The sequence below is a fragment of the Fringilla coelebs genome (assembly GCF_963513975.1).
Source record: "Fringilla coelebs genome assembly, chromosome: 2".
NCBI lineage: Eukaryota > Metazoa > Chordata > Aves > Passeriformes > Fringillidae > Fringilla > Fringilla coelebs.
The window spans coordinates 28561918-28579154 of NC_140029.1; the positions used below are offsets into that span (position 1 = coordinate 28561918).

The following is a 17237-nucleotide window of genomic DNA, read 5'->3' on the forward strand; positions in this document are numbered from 1 at the left end:
TCTAGGTTGATGATAAATTGGGAGTTAGCAGTAGCAGAGGTGTTATGCCCAGCCCTGGGAAGACTGAGAGCAGTGTGGCATTTAGGCCCCTTTGTCTGACCTCTCTGCCAGAGTCTCACAGTGCTTGCATGGCTTGGAGTCCCATCCAGTCTGTCTGCTAAAGTTCCCAGGGACTCCAGCAGAGGTGGGCTTGCTGCATTCATTGCTGTGCCCTGCCTGGAGTGGGGCTGCAAGGATGCTTTTAAGACTAATGAATGGGTTTTTCCTTGCTCACAAGCGCACGTTTTCTCCCGCTGGAAATCTGCCATACAGCTGAGATGGGGAGCCATGGTGCATTTTCCTGTCTGGATTCAGAGGTGGAATTTAGATATTATACATTACCTTCATCTTTTCACAGCCAAGCAGCTTGAGATCTGCTTTTTTTGTATGAAGCCTTTTTCTAGGTTCTTGATCTGGTTTTTATTCCATATTAAATTGCCTGAAAAGTACACCATGGTGTGCTGCTCCAAATGTGCCTGTAACCTGTTATTACTAAAACACTCACAAAGCACAGCCTCTCCCTGTACTCGAAGCCACAGCTGGACATGTGTGAAAGTAGTGCCCACTTCTTCAGTAGTTCTTTGGAGAGAACTGTAATCAGCTCCCAGCATGGAGGTTTTAACCCTTACAACTCTTAAGATGGAGATTATATTTGGGTATGATGCTCTTTTCTCCTTAGATTTCACTCCTTGTGCAAATTGTGCCATTGAATGCCAAAGTCTCTGAAGAGATGGGACACAGGTACAACCCTGGTCCAACATTCAGCTCAACCATGGAGCTCTGGCTACCAGCTGTTACTTCCAGAGCTATTTTTTTAATTTAATCCAGTGACTTCAGTACTAAGTATGTGAATTTGTACAGGCGCAAGCATGCTACTGCAGAGTAGCACAAAATGTGTATGTTCAAAAAAAAAATCTCCTGGGAAGTCTGAACCTTTAGATACAAGAGAGGAGGATTTAAAAGCTCTTTAGGTTATGCCTCAGCCTGACTTCCTTCATAAAAGGAGCAAATTGGAGAGGCCAAGCGGCTGGTACCAGTACGACCCATCTGTGAGTGTGTGTGATGCTTCCCACTGGGCCTGAATGACAAGACTGTGGATTTGCTGCTTTCCTCTTACTGTTCCTGGTTTTTGTTTCAAGAGGTTCCTGATTCAGCTCCCTTATTCTTTTTTAATAGTGTCTTCCAGCAGCGGGAGCTGAGGTAGCTGTTGCCCTTAGGTTTGAAACTAGTGACGTGGGGCTGATTCAAAAGGCATGAATCATGTTAAGAGCCTGCTGATGCTTGAGACTGAAAGTCTGGGGTACTTTGAAGTTGTCTGGTCTGAACTGAGTCTTCAAAAAGGCAGATGGAGGTTTGCATGTTGGTGCTTTGCTCCTGTCTGGGTTTAGACATATCAGCAGGAGAAAGAGGCATCAAGTGTGTTGGGAACCACAGGTAAGAAAGAGCTGCTGCCTCTCTGGAAGAGTCACTGTTGGTGGAGGGTAGTAGAATACAGCACTGAAAGCTTGGAAATACAGGATTTGGGAGTAAATGAAGCTGAGACGTGCTCTCAGGATTTTTTTTTCCTTTTGAAAATTTGAGAATTTTCTGCTGTCATTGGGTCAGGGAAAGAAGGTAAAACTAACATGGCCAAACTTGAGGTGCCTATTTACTCACAGTGATCTGTACAAATGGGCAGCTCAGCTGGTGCTGGGTGCAACTCCTCACTCTCAGTAGGAAATAAGCAATGCAGCAGAGGGAACTGGCCAGCTTAGTGCTGCTGAGTGGGACCAGCTTTCCAGAAGGAAGGGTGTGCAAGGCACCTGCTGCTGTGCATCCTTTGATCCTCACAAGCAGGACCACTCCTGCTGCTGGAGGTTACAACAGCGTGAGATCCACAGTTGGATTTTATTATTTGTTTCGAGCATGATGTACTTTTCCTTTATTTCTCTATGTGGGCTGCTAAGGAGCATTGTCAGCCACATTGCTAGTCTACAGATGAGCTACAGAGGGGCTTGCAGACCTAATTAATTTTAAATTGTTCCATGAATACGTAATCTAGAGAATCCTCATGCCTAACTTTTGGCTATATGGGGAAATAATGATCTGTTAGTTTCTATTCTAAGGTGTTTGCAGCTTCCCTTAGCCTATATAGATTGGTGGGTCTAGTAGCCAGTGAGTTCACTGCCATCTAGGTATTTATGTCTTAATCTATTTTTTTCAATAAATTTTTAGAAAAGTAACGTATTGGAAAAAATACAGTTTTTGCCAGGGTTTGAATTGAGTTTCAAAGTTGAAAGAGGCATAATTGCCTTAGAGAGCAGGCTACAGAGGGCCAAACAAGGCTTCTATTAGTTTGATGGATTGAGCCAGTCCCCAGCCTTGCTAGTATTGAGTTCAATGCTACTTGAGGCCAGGAAGTCTCTGAGGGTTGTTAGGGGCTGGTCCACAGGAAGAAGAGGCTTTGTTAACAGCGAGGTAACTGTATACTCAACACTGCTAGCCCTAACAACCATACATCCCTTCCCTGAAGTTGCTGGGAATGTAGCTGCAACAAATCCATGGTTCCTCTGTGGTGATTATTTCCCTGTGTGGGGATTTCAGGTGGCAGAAGGGAATACCTTATTTGCAGCTCTTGATTCCATAGAGTTAGTTATGAAGAGCAGCAATAGTTCTGAAGCAAAACAGGGCTCTTTCTATGTGGCAGGAGGCTCCTGAATGCAATTCTGTATCAACAGGGAGGCTTTGCTAAAATAACAATTCATATTTCTTGCAAAAAAACCCCCCAGATTTTAGTTTTCTGTTTCTTATCTCAGTCCTTCTCTTGCTTATTTCATAATAGCAGATCTGACAAGTCTTTATCCTTCTTGGTTTGTTGCCATATACAGCCTGGGACAGGCACCAGCTTGTTTATTCTTGCAGTGTTTTCCCTAGATGCTGACAGTCTCTTCAGCAAGGAGCAGGATCCTCTGTATACTCTGGTCCCTACCATAGCTGAAACAGTTGGAAGGTCCAAAGCCTTACAAAGTCACAGGGAACAGTGGCCTTAAGTGCTGTCAAAGCATTGTATAGCAATGTGGGCTCCATCCACCCCACTACAGAGAAAGCTGTTCTAAGCAAGGAAGGCTACATCTTCCACCTCGGAAACAGTCCTGGGATAGAAGTGCTCAATCCCCCATGCCCAACATGTTTGTGTCACAAGTACAAACTTAAAGGGAATGATGACCTGTCCTCCTCCAAAAATAAAATTTAAAAATGGGCACAGCCATAATATTTCCATTCTTTGGCAGATTGGTTTGTTGGCAGGTGTTTCCAGCAAAGGAGGCAGCACTGCCCTGTGGGTCTGATGGATCTCCCTGGCTGACATGGACAAACTTGGGGATGTTGTAGCATCAGGCTTTGAAACATGAAGCGCTGGAGCATGGCCAAGCTGTTCCTGCTCTGAAAGGAGCTTCAGTGAACAATTGCTGCTCTTCTGTCTTGCTGGAGAGGTTACGTTATGTCAGTGCTGGGATGGCTGAGGGTGATGCTGATGTGAAGTGCTCTGTGCTGTCTGCACAGCAGCATGGAAATGCTGACAGGAGGTGCACAGTTCTGTCTATGTTTTGGGACAGAAATAATCCAAGGAAATTAAACTTTGAAGTACTCCATGCATATCTGATGAATTTTTTTTCCCAGTAATATTCCTCCTTTTGTCCAAGCCTGATTGCTCATCCTTGCTTGCTATCTATCATTGCAACTGCAAGGCAGTGCACCCCTCTGCAAGGAGAGTGCCCTCACCTCACAGAGCTATTGCCTGGTGCTGAGTGACCCCAGCCAGCAGCAGTGTCCTCACAGCCACTTCCTCCTCCTGCCCCAGTGGGAGAGAATTAGACAATCAAATGGGTACTCTTGAGAGCTGAGGTAAGAGCAGTTTAATGAGTAAAGTAAAGAAGAAGAAAACCCAAGTGATGCAAAGGCCACTCACCATCTCTCCCAAGCAAGCCTGGTGCTCACCCAGTCTCTGAGAAATGGCTTCTGTGGAAGGCAAAGCCCCCACCCTCTTCTTCTGCTTCTTCCCAGCTTTTAGTGTTGAGCAATTACATCACTTAGAATTGTCCAGCTTGGGTCAGCTCTCTCACCCATGTTCCCTCCCAGCCTCTCACCCACTCCTAGCCTGCCTGCTGGGGGTCAGTGTGGAAAACAGGCTGTGCAGGCACTGGTCACCCAAAGCAAAAATGTTTGTGTTCTGCCTACGCTGGTTTAGTCACAAATCTAAAACTTGTTAATCATATGTGTAGTTATGTAGGAAGTTAACTCTGTCCCACTCCTTAACCCTGCAACATAATATAATGGAAAAGATTTTTTTTTTTCCTCTTAGAAAATTCAGAAGACAGACCATAGATTTGGTTGTGAGCCTGCAAGGCACAGAAAGCTGCTAAACTGAGTCAGCCTGCAGGAATGGACAGTTTACAAAGGCTTAGGGAGGGATGGTCTTTATTTACAGCACTTTTTTTATTCTTCCTTATTCAGCTGGTCTGAATTCCCAATTGTAAATTCTGGGAAATTATGGAAATTACCAGCATGATTCAAATGTTGCCAAATTCAGTGCACTTTTTGGATAATGTACAAAATGAAAGTATTCTTCTAGGAATAGGTGTTTTCCAACTGTGCAAAAAAGTCTGTGCTTGACTCAGAATGTGATTATTCCGTATTTGGAATAAAGGCTCTTCTACCGAGGAAACACACCAGTTTAAACCAGTTATATTGGCTTAAGGATTCTGCTGAGATTAAGCCTAGGGAAGGCTGAGGGTTTGGAGCATGTTAGGCCAGCGTGGCTCTGTGTGTGTAGAGAAGTGACCAACATGTTCAGTTTGGCTCCCTCAGCAAAGAGCTGTCTCCTGGGAAGTGTTCCTGCAGGGAGCTGTGTAGTGCTGGGCTACATCTCCTAGACACCAGTCCATCACACAACAGGGCTTTAAGCAAAATATTAGGAAATACTATTAGGAAATACGCTCAGAGTTAAGAGAGTAGTGAAGTATAAAGAATGGTGTTACGAGTTTTGGAAATTTCTTGTAAGCTTTAGATGAGAGACAGCTAAAGCATCCATGCTGTCTTCTCTGACAGCTACAGTTGGTAGCATTTAATCTCACTTTATCCTGATTCTTCAGTTCCAGAAGTCAGAGAAACCAGCCTTCCTCACCTGCCCCTTCCCAGTCCATTTGTCAAATGCCAGCAGTGCTTTCCTCTGCCCAGCTCTTCCTGAAGCCCCTGACAGGTGAAATCTCCCTCCCAGGCTGATGTTGCTGTGATACAAGAATTGTTTGTGTTTTGGGATTCTTAACACACAAGAAGCCACCAACAATCCCCCTTTAATCCTCTGTGTTTCACTAACAGATGCCTGGTCTCTGATAAATTTTGATGCTCAGCTTAATGTGCGTGTTTCAGTCTGAATTGGGGTAGAGGGAATTTTGCAGTAGGAAATTATGATGTCAGGGGATTGTGTTGGATGCTGTCTGACACTAACCTAATTTTAAATAGCTTACTTTGTTGTTTTATTCCCTATTTTGAGCTAGGCTGAAAGCTTGATGCTAAGTGGAATGGACACAAAGGGGAGTATTCAGCAAAGATAACCTTTGGGTTATCGTGCCTGGGAGGGGTTGGGGCAGCTCAGGTTGGATGCTCTATGCCTCAGCAATTACTGCTGAAGTCAGGTTCCTGCCTTGAACCTGTTTCCTGGAGGATCCTTTCACAGGCTTTGTAGGTAGGCAAGCTCATGTGCACTGAATTTAGCTTTTGTGAATATCTGTGTCCTTGACCCAACAGGAGCTGCAGAAGTGCCATGTCAGGCTTGGAGGGCTGCACGCTGTGGGTATGGAAACAGCAGAGGAGGCAACAAAGCAGCACTTCGATTGACAGGAAACCTTTTTTTCCTTCCTTTTCTCCCAAGAATAATTGGATTTATTGGTTAATAGAAATGTGAATGGGAAGGCACGTCTTAAATGTACTGGCTAATATTATGTATTCTATATGCCAAAGTAGATGATGTAATTTTGCAATTGATTGTAGGACAGCAAGAGAAAAAGCCCTTTAAAAAGGAATCTGTAGTAATACAGTTGGAATTAGACTTGCTGTTATGAAGTCTACTAAATAATGGCAACTTGATTATCAAAAAAAGCTTTATTTCTATAACACTTTTTATATATAGTGTACTACTAAGTAATGATAGTTAAAAAAAGTCATGTTGCTTTAATCAAAGTCTGGCAGTTCCTTTACTCTTGCTGTTTGACACGAATAGAAGAAAAAGCAGGGTCATCCTGACTGAGGGAGGGCTCAGCCTCGCCCAGCTGCAGGAGGGTTAATGGCATTAGTAATCGTCGTAGTTGACGCCTGCCCCGTGCCTGAAGGCGTGTGGGTTTCGGGGGCCAATGGGAGCATCTTCATCGTAGTGGTGCTGGTAGTACCCCCCGTAGTACTCATTGCGAGCACGCCCCAGGTTTGTCCAGTAGGAGATGTCATCTTCGAATTTCTGCCAGAAAAAAAAGAGAGCATTTGCTTTCCAGCCTGAAGCTCCAGTGATGAGATGAAACAGAAGTGGTGCAAGAGCCTCCTTCAGAAATTCAGATCCTTTGCACCTTTGTCATAAATTAAATCTTTCGATCTAAGGGGGTTTGTGACTGGTACTTATGGGATTATCAGGATCCTTTGTACAGGAGTTGTCCTGCCCAGCCCCACTCTGGACCCAGCCCCACACACCCTGTGCGCTGCAAAGTGCTTAAACTGAGAGCGCCTGCATCTGAAATGTGCACTAAGCACCTTTAATATTTCTATTACCTTGTCAATGCTGGACTGTAGAGTTATGTCAATATTTTACAGTTAAAAATCTAAAGGTTTAGTTCTCCCTTGCCATGTGCCTTTAGTTGCAATGTCCCTGACTGGGGTGCAACAGGCTTTTCCTTTCTGTCTGATCTCTCTCTCTCTCCCACATTGCACAGGTAAAAACAGAGGTACAATGCAGCCTTCCAGCTATGGAAATGCTATAAGCACTTCAGTTCTGCTCACAACAGCAGAGGAAAAATAGTGTGCAAGGATATCAAATACTTGCCAAGTCAAAGCCTTTCCATCTGAATGACTCTTTGGAAATATTTTTGGCTGAGATTTGGGGGAAAAAAAAAGAGTTTTGCGAATACACAATGGATAAGTATGGACCAAGTCCTTTGCTGGAACAAACAGTTATTTCATTGTTAAGACTGTGTCTTAATACTCAAGAAAACCTACTAAGTAGATTCATTGTATCCCACAACAGGCCTCGTTTTGGTTTTTGAAATGCATACAGGAACTCAGAGGAGAAATCACTTTATCTGCATGGTTTGTCCTTGTTCCTTTTGGTATTTTCCCCCAGTCTTCAGATTCCGGTGTATAAAACCACTTTTCCTATTTTTTCTATTGGTGAAGGGGGATGTAGCCATGCTGTTGAGAAGTGACTTTTACCCACATAATATCCAGGAGAATTTAGAAAAAAGTACCCTTCATTATTTCAGCTCAGGCAAAGGATTATTTTTCTAATTGTTGCAGCTTTGAAAATGAGTGCATTCATCTTCCAAGCAATCCACATAGCATGAAGCTTTAAAATGTACTCCAGCTTCCCTGTGCCAATGCAATCTCATTAAACATATTCATACAGCTGACAGAAGCCAAGAATTCAACATCTATAACTATTTTTACCTCTTATTAAAAGCAGAAATTATTCTACATGTGGGACTGCAACCAAACACACATTTTTGCCCTATTCCAGCATCTATTTAGTAGAGCTTTGTGTAGAGTTTGATTCCACTCCAGTGTTTTTACAAATACACTGTTTTTAAAAAATGTGTCCTTCTCTTTTGAAGGGAGGCTGACTGAATATTATCCAAAGGTTTTCCTTTCACATATAGAGTGGAGGTACAGCTGCCAGTGTTCATGATGGTCAGGAGCTGCCCACCCTGTGGAGGCACAAGTGTGCATTGGGTGCATAATGTCAGTGCCATTCACTGAGGAGTGCCAGGCACAGCCAGCTTGGTGTGGATTTCTCAGCATGTTTAAAGCTGATCAGGTTGAGGCTGACAGGAAATTACCTTCCTCAAACAGGATTGATTGCTTTGAGTCTGGCTACCTATTCCACAAAGCAAACTTTGTTCATATGTCCAGTTGCAATTTATTAAGCTTAAGTTTGATATCAGAGAGGAACTCCATACAAGACCTTAATGTAATTTTTTTCTACTAATAAAATAATGTAAGGATCTCTAGCACGTAACAGAGGTTATATTTCTGTGTGACATTTGCCACTTTAAAGAAGAATTCTGGGCAGAGACCCCTTCTACTAGACCAGGTTGCTCAACACCCCATCAAACCTTGCCTTCAACGCTTAGAGGAATGGGGCATCAACCACTTCTCTGAGCAACTTGTTCCAGTGCCTCACCACCCTCACAGCAAGGATTTCTTCCTAATATCTAATCTAAATCTCTTTATTCATTTAAACCCAATCCTCCTTGTTCTATGCCTGCCTATTCTCCCTGGTTTTTTTGTAAGGCCTCTCCATTTCTTTCACTGACCTGCTCATCGAAGCCCAGGTACAGGAACTGCTGGTACCACTGCTGCACATCGGGCTGGCTCCTGTCCCACAGCTGGCGCCTCTGGCGTCTCAGGCTGCTCAGGAACTCCTTGGCTGCCGCTTCTTTCACTGACACCTCCGGCTTCACAGCAGCAGCAGAGGCTGAAATTAATACCCCCCACAAAAGGCATGCCAGGAAATTTTTGGTCAGCCTGAAGTGTACTGCTTGCAGCAAGTAAGAAAATGATTCTCACATCATGCCATTACTTTTGTGCTTGCCAGTGCAATGCCTGTAGCAGAGTAACAGCAATAAACCCAGGAATCGCCGATGTAAGAGGATTTCTCTGCTACCCTCATTCTCCTGGATTCTTGAAAAGCATTTCTGAGCCTAAGTACAGCAGCTAACTGAGGAATTTAAATAAAAACACCCACATTCAATGAGCATATACACTATGTCTTTGTGTTTTCAGGAGAGAGAAGGGGACTGGCCCTAAGTGCTACAGTTGCAGAAATTGGGTTGAAGAAGAGAGGTGAAGTTAGAATGACTAAGGAAGCTGGAGAAACACTGCTAACATATTAGAGTGAAGGGACAAACACTTAAAAAGATATATTTTTTTTAATCTGATGTGTAAAAAGGTAGCATTTAGATGAGTGCTGCTACTGCCTGAAAATAAAAGCCCATCAGGTTTTCATAGCAACCTACCTGAAGGATGCATGCAAAGGCCCTCAACCTGCCAGACCCAGATGTGCCATCTGGCTTGCTCCATGCCTAAGAGCAGCGTGCTGTGGCTGCTGGAAGAATCGATGCAGCTCCCAAAGACATGGATGAGAGGACTAAGCAGGATGAGAAGAAATGGCCTCAAGTTGTGCCACAGAAGGTTTAGATTGGATGTTAGGAAAAAGTCCTTCACTTAAGAGTGGTCAAGCTTTAGAACAAACTGCCTAGTGAAGTGGTGGCAATTGCCATTCCTGGAAGTGTTCAAAAAACACATGTTTTTTGGGGACATGGTTTAGTGGCTCTGCTGGATAAATGGTTGGACTTAAACTTAGAGATCTTTCCTAATTTGACAGTTCTATGAATCTGTGACTGGCCAGCCCCTGGCCACACATGGAAATGATAACACATGGTATTGATCTGGCTGTGAAACAAGAAGTGTGCAGGAGTAGGAGAAGTCTTGTCTTCAGATGGTTCATTTCAATGAGGGAGAAATCAGGAGCATGGGTGGAGGTGAGGGAAGAGACTGGGGTAGACAGGGAAGTCAAGTGGAGATGTGAAGAAAACCACTGAAACAGGAGCTGGGCAGGCTCACAGAGGAAGGCAAAGGACTGCAGAGAGAAGGAGATTCTGAAGGTAAAAGTGATGGATGAGTTGTTGCAGTAAGTGGGAAGCAGTAGGCTGTCCTGCAATGATGAGCTGGAAACTGATAACTCACCATGAGCCTGAGCTGAGTATTATTGCTGGGAGGGACAGCTGAGCAAGTGTCCCATGATGAGCCCTCACACAAGGGACCTTGCCAGCAAGGGAAGCAGCACTGTGTGCTTGGCTTGCTCGCTTTAGAAACCAACCAGAAAAGGGGAGCAAGGCTGCCATTAAAAAGGCTGCATATTCCCTCCATGACCAATTTTGCAGTTCTTCCTGATCTAAGCCATGTTGTCTGCGTGCCCAAGAGCCCTCCCCAGGCAGTCTCTCTCCCCAGGGGACCTGAACAAACAAGTGGCCACTGCTGTGGTGCAGGAGGGTCACTCCTATCTTCACACAAGTCCTGCAGAATGGTAACATAGGGAACCCACACACAGGGAAAACAGAGGTGGGTGGGATATATATTTAGCTCTGGCAAGAGGTGTGAAGTGATGCCAGAAGAAAACCCCAGAACAAAATTAGAAAGCCTGGCAGGAAGTGGAAGTCCCCTCTGTGAGGGTATAAATTCTTCCCTTCAGCCATAGAGCAGGCTGAGGGGAGGTGGCCAAAACTTCTGGGATGTTTCATCTGCTGTGGTGCAGCTTGTTCCCAGTTGGCATCGTTTCCACCACCTTCCCTCAACCAGCCAGCCATCCCATGCTTCTGACTGCTGGGCCTTTGGCCCTGTAACAGAGCAGTCTTCCAAAAAGGAAGCACACGTGGGGCCAAGAAGACAAAAAGAACAAGTCAAGGCATCACAGGCAAGCCAGGTTTGTACATATTCTTCCCTGTGCCTGAGCCAGCAGTGTTTCCATGCATTCCTTGGAAAAGTTTGTGACTGCCCCGAATAGATAAGTGCCACGTCTGCCATGCATGCACTGGAAAAGGTCGGTGCTGTGCTCTGTGCAGAGCAAAAGGCAGCACGCCTGAGGCTGGGAACCCCGGGTTTCAGAGGGAGCTGTGGTAAGCAGAGCTTCCAGCCCAACATCCCAAACAGACATGCAGGCAGGAGGTTTTGGTGCAGCCCATAAGGAGTGTGGCCCTGTGCTTGTAGCTCCTGCTCCATCTGCACTCCTGGAGCTGGAGGCACAGGGACAGCTCATCCACAGCTTCGACTGACAGCAACTGAGTCTGAGGAAAAACAAGGGAAAGCACTTTGCTGGCTCTTTACTTACCTTCTCTTTTCTGGAGCATCAGTTTAAGCTTATTTCCCCTTGAAACATCTAGACAAATAAAAATAAAACAGATACATCTACTGAGAAGGGAATAACAACAAAAGCAACAACAACAGAAGTTTATTTCTCAAAAACTGCCAGAAGTACTTTTGTCATAGCTCCAGTTCAAGAGGCAAAGCAGAAACTTACTCTCTTTGCTCCCCTTTCCACACTTGGATGCAATATACACTGCAGGAAGCTTCTGATGCTCCAGCATCTTCTCCCCAGCTCTCTTGGCAAGGGAAACCCTATAATGGCCTTCTTCACCAAGAAAATGATTATATTTTTCATCAGAAAACTGCAGTTGGTGCCAGTACCAGCACCCAGAGCAGCATGATAATGCTGAAAGCCCCTATTCACTGGGTCAGGGCTGTGCTAACAATCAGAGTGCTCCAAAATTGGGCCTGGCATCCTGCCCCAAAGCACATCGAAGCAGTCATCCTGCTGATCCCCAGACCCGCAAGCGCTCGGCTGTTCCGAAATGCTTCAGTCACCGCCAAAGAAGCACCTTTTTAAAGAGATGCCCAACTCGCGCAAGGCTCGGAGCTCCGAAGGCTCTCACCCACGCGGGAAGCCAGGGAAGGTTTTTCCCGCTCCCCGGGCCGAGCCGGGTTACGCTTTGCCCGCGTCCCGCATCCCGCACGCCGCGCTCACTCACCGGGCGCCGCGCAGAGCAGCGGGAGGAGGAGGAAGAGGAGGAGGAGGGAGGCCCCGGGCAGGGCCCCGCGGGGACACGGCGGCGGCATCGCGGCAGGGCGGCGAGGAGAGGAGAGGAGAGGAGAGGAGTGCCACCTGTGCGGGAGGAGACGGAGAGGATGGAGGAGCGGAGGGAAGGGACGGGCCCGTCCGTCGGCCGGCGGGGCGGGGCGGCCTGGCCGGGGACTCTGCGCTCGGAGCGGGGCAGCGCCAGGCGCCCACCCACTGCTCGGCCACTTCCCAACAGCACTTTTTACTTGGAGTTACACATAATCGATGCGGTGAGACTCGTAAAGACCTTTCAGCGGTTTATGAAGGCTTTTCTGACAGGAGAGTTTAAAAAAAGTTAAATGGCTATAGCGTGTCATTTCATATTGCTCTCGATATAAACCCAGTTAGTCAGATCCTTGTAACAGTGCATGGAAATGGAGAGATTGTCCTGAAGGAAAAACTAAACAGAATCAACCAAAGGTGATTTAGTTCAGGATTTTCTGCCTCCCCTCCTCCCACCACCCAAACCCACGGAAAATCACAATGCATTTTAGCTGATTAGCTTTAAAAAATAATTTGGAATTTTTTTTTTTCTACATATGGACAGTTTTAGTTTATTATAAGAACTCAGGGACCAAAAACCATACTCACAAAGTAAGAGCCCTTGCTCAGCAGTTCCATAACTCCAATGGTGCCTAAACTTACTCTCGCCTTTTTCTAATTTGGACGTGAACCTTCCCTTGGTGAATTAATCTTCTATCAGTTCCTTCCCCTGCAGATGCCAGAAACACCGCAGATGAATTCCCAATGAATTCCTTACCCATCCTAAGACACAAACCTCTCTCTTCCCTCACAGCAGAGACCCACAGCGCTCAGGAGGCCATAATGAGCATCTCACCTCCTGCCGAAGCTGTGCCAGCAGAGAGCAAGGGAGAGCCAGGCCCCCTCTGTAAACTACTTGTGAGAAATCTGGCAGATGCTGGGGCCTTGGCTCTGTGCTAGAAGGATTGGTTCCAGACCAGTTGCAGATGAATACACACACACAGAGTGCATACTCCATATATTGCAGTTGTATATAAATATGTACATTGAATATGTATGTGTATATATACACATAGCCACGAGTGCATGGTGGGGGAGCTGTGCAGTGGCAACTCCCTGTGATGAGATGTGGAACACAGACAGGCACAGCAGATCTTGGGAGTGGGACCAGACCCCCTGGCTGGCTTCACCACTCACTGTAAAATAGCAGAGGAGTCACCAGAGTGGACTGGTCCCTCAGCAGTGTCCCAGCCCCAGCCTGAACCTGCTTCAGGAAATCGTTCCTGTTTTCCCTGCACATATTTCCTCTTCTGAAAAAAAATCATTTGAATTTGCACTCAAAGCTTTTCCCCTGCTGCCCTTCATCCCCCAGCACCTCTGAGCTAAAGCTCAGGCATCTATGCTCGTCCTTTTTGTAAGGACTTGTTCCAAGATCATGAAGTGGTAGGACAAGAGATAAGGGCTTCAAACTGAAAGAGGTTTCATTTAGGTATTAGGAAGAAATTCTTTACTGTGAGGGTGGTGAGATGCTGGAACTGCTGGCCCAGAGAAGTTCTGGATGCCCCATCCCTGGGAGTGTTCAAAGCCAGGTTGGATGGGGCTATCTGAGCAACCTGGTCTTTGGGAAGGTGTCCCTGCTCATGGAATGAGATCATCTTTAATGTCGCTCCCAACCCAAACCATTCCATGATTCTATTGCCCCAGTTCAAGTGGCAGTGTCACAAAACAGCTCCACACAAAAGGCCTCTTGCTCTCTGCAGGAGCCACATCTTCCCACAGGGAGAGAGAGCCGGAGGGAGCAGCACCCTCCCGATCCCTGTGAGGGAAGCACTTCCACAGGAGGCTGGGGTCCCAGCTCTACTCCCATGCAAATGTGAACCAGAACTGGTTTGTCTTTTCTGTCAACTGCTTTTGAGTGGTTTTTCCCTGTAGCCCCGTGGTTCAAGTGTCAGCAGACAACACCATGTGTTGGAGCAAAGGCCCCTTCTCCTGAATCAATGCACTCTTTCATCAGGTTAGTGCTGACAGCCTGTTTGCTAAAACCACCAGAGCTTTTGGGATAGCTATTTGCAGAATATAGCTAGAAGGGACAGAAGTGAAGAGCACATATGCAAGACTACATGGAAAAGCTGTGATGGAGTTAATTTATCAAACCAGGGCAATAATTCATGAATATTCATGGTTTACTGCTATACTGGTAATGGCAAAGGGTGTTTTGTTCAGCTGGTTGGTTTGTAAGAAGCCTTGTGTGGGAGCTGGGGCACTGCAGAACTTCAGGTGCTTTGTGCCTCTCAGCCAGGGAAATACAAAGCACAGAACCTCTTCTGGATACTAGACACACCATGATGACTCAAGAAACTTCTGGGATAAAATGCAGTCTTGTGAAACCCAGAGAGAGAGAAAGGATTGACTCAAGTACAAGGTTATTGTAGAAATTCATTGCTCTAGTGATGGAAGAAGTGATTGACAGAAGACTATAACCCTCAGGTTTAAAGTGAGTGCAGTGTCTTCAAGAAGAGGTCACTTTCTCAGTTCAGGGGACAGAAGTTTTTGACATAAAGTAAAAAAAGCAAAATAGCACTTCTTTTCAAAGACAGGGTGAAAGGTGGCTGATGTTTTCCCAGTAGCAATCTCTATTTCTTTTCAGGTTGTTATAAGGACTTAAGGCAGTGCTGCCCAAGTATTGTAGTAAGACACATATTTTTCTGCTGAGCTTGCAACTACTGCATTGTTGTTCCAAGTATTTACTCCCGAGTGAATATCCAATTTTATTGACATGTCTGCAGTACCCCTTTCTGTTATTTACCATGAAAAACCACAGTTGTTCTGTGTACAGCTGGAATACTGTAGTGTTTTCCTGGGATCTCTCCATCAGCAGTGACACTGCTCTATTTAAAACCTCCTTTTCTTCAGCATCACCAGGACCACCAGTCCTTGTTCTTCTTGTGGGTGACCTTAACCTGCCAGACATCTGCTGGGAACTTAAATACAGCAGGAAAGAGGCAGTCCAGGAGGTTCTTGGTGTGTGTGGATGACAACTTTTTGTCACAGGTGGTGAGTGAGCCCACCAAAGGAGGGACTGTGTTAGACCTGTTGTTTGCAAATAGAGATGGGCTGGTGGGAGATGGGGTGGTTGGAGGCTACTTGGGGCAGAGTGATCATGAAATAATAGAGTTCCTGATACTTGGTGAAATCAGGAGGAACATCAATAAGACTCTTACACTGGACTTCCAGAGAGCAGACTTTGGCCTATTTAGGAGACTTATTCAGAGAGTTCCTTGGGAAGCAGCCCTTAAAAACAAAGGAGTTCAGGAAAGATGGGTGTGCTTTAAAACAGAGATCTTGAGGGCATAGGAACAGACTGTCCCTGTGGGCCAAAAGATGAGTTGATGAGGCAAATATCCAGCTGGATGGGCAACGAGGTTTTGAAGGAACTTAGAGATAAAAAGAGTATGTATCATCTTTGGAAGGAGGATCAGGTGTCTCAGGAAGTATTTGAGGGGGTTGCTAGGGCATGTAGGAAAAAATTAGAGAGGCCAAAGCTCGGCTGGAACTTCATCTGGAAATTTTTGTAAAGAATAATAAAAAAAATGTTTACAAATATATTAATGGCAAAAGGAAGGGTACCAACCTCAGTTCTCTAATGGATGGGAGGGAACTTAGTAACTGCCGGTGAGGAGAAGGTGGAAGTCCTTAATGCCTTCTTTGCCTCAGTCATTAGTGGGGAGTGTCCTGGGCTGGCAGATGGTGTCAGGGAGCAGAATGGTCACCCTGTTATCCAGGAGGAGGCAGTCAGAGACCTGCTGAGACACTTGGATGGTCATAAATCCATGGGACCAGATGGGATCCATCCCAGGGTTATGAAGGAGCTGGCAGATGAGCTTGTGAAGCTGCTCTCCATCATTTACCAGCAGTCCTGGCTCACTGGTGAGGCTCCAGATGTCTGGAAGCTGGCCAGTGTGACCCCCATTCACAGAAAGGGTGGGAAGGAGGATCCTGGGAATTATAGGCCAGTTAGCCTGACCTCAGTACTGGGTAAGGTTATGGAATGGTTTGTACTGAGTGTCATCACACAGAATCTACAGGATGGCCAGGGTATCAGACCCAGCCAGCATGGGTTTAGGAGGGGTAGGTCATGTTTGACCAACCTGGTCACCTTTTATGACCAGCTGGCATGCCTGGTGGATGCAGGGAAGGCTGTGGATGTTGTTTATTTGGATTTCAGCAAGGCCTTTGGCACTGTCTCCCACAGCACACTCCTGGAGAAGCTGGCAGCCCACAGCTTGGACAGGAGCACTCTGTGCTGGGTCAGGAACTGGCTGGATGGCCGGGCCCAGGGTGGTGGTGGTAAATGGTGCTGCATCCAGCTGGGGCCAGCACCAGTGGTGTCCTCAGGGCTCTGTGCTGGGGCCAGCTCTGTTCAATATTATTATTGATGACATGGATGAGGGGATTGAGTCTTTCATTAGTAAATTTGTGGACGACACTAAGCTGGGATCATGTGTTGATCTGTTGGAAGGGAGGAGGGCTCTGCAGAGAAATCTGGAATGATTGGATGGATGGGTGAGTCCAATAAGATGAAGTTTAATAAATCCAAGTGCACTTTGGCCACAATAACCCCCTGCAGTGTTACAGGCTGGGGACGGTGTGGCTGGACAGTGCTCAGGTGGAAAGGGACCTGGGGGTGCTGATTGACAGCCGGCTGAACATGAGCCAGCAGTGTGCCCAGGTGGCCAAGAAGGCCAAGGGCATCCTGGCCTGGATCAGGAGCAGTGTGGCCAGCAGGAGCAGGGAGGTCATCCTTCCCCTGTACTGGGCACTGGTGAGGCTGTACCCTGAGTGCTGTGTCCAGTTCTGGGCCCTCAGTTTGGGAAGGACGTTGAGACACTTGAGTGCCTCCAGAGGAGGGTGACAGGGCTGGAGAGGGGCTTGGAACACAAACCCTGTGAGGAATGGCTGAGGGAGCTGGGGGTGTTTAGCCCGGAGAAAAGGAGACTCGGGGGTGACCCTATCACTCTGTACAACTGAAAGGTGGCTGTAGTCAGGTGGGGGTTGGTCTCTTTCTCCAGGCAGAAGGAGAGGACACAGCCTTAAGCTGCACCAAGGGAAATGCAGGTTGGATATTAGGAAAAAGTTTTTCACACAGAGTGATAAAGTATTGGAATGGTCTGTCCAGGAAGGTGGTGGAGTCACCATCCCTGGATGTGTTTAAAAGAAGACTGGATGTGGCACTGGGTGCCATGGTTTAGTTGAGGTGCTAAGGCATGGGTTGGACTCGATGATCTTGAAGGTCTCTTCCAACCTAGTG

At 46.4% G+C, this 17237-nt stretch overlaps 1 protein-coding gene across 1 annotated transcript; it reads right to left on the reverse strand.

Moving 5' to 3' along the window:
* Positions 1–6292: 6292 nt before the first annotated feature.
* ECRG4 (ECRG4 augurin precursor) lies at positions 6293–11976 on the reverse strand. The gene is made up of 4 exons (XM_084226740.1): positions 11859–11976; positions 11162–11209; positions 8589–8749; positions 6293–6526 (listed from the first exon to the last, which is right to left on the reverse strand). The coding sequence occupies exons 1-4, from the start codon at positions 11944–11946 to the stop codon at positions 6365–6367; spliced, it is 459 nt and encodes a 152-aa protein (XP_084082866.1). The 5' UTR covers positions 11947–11976; the 3' UTR covers positions 6293–6364.
* Between the last annotated feature and the right edge of the window lie 5261 nt (positions 11977–17237).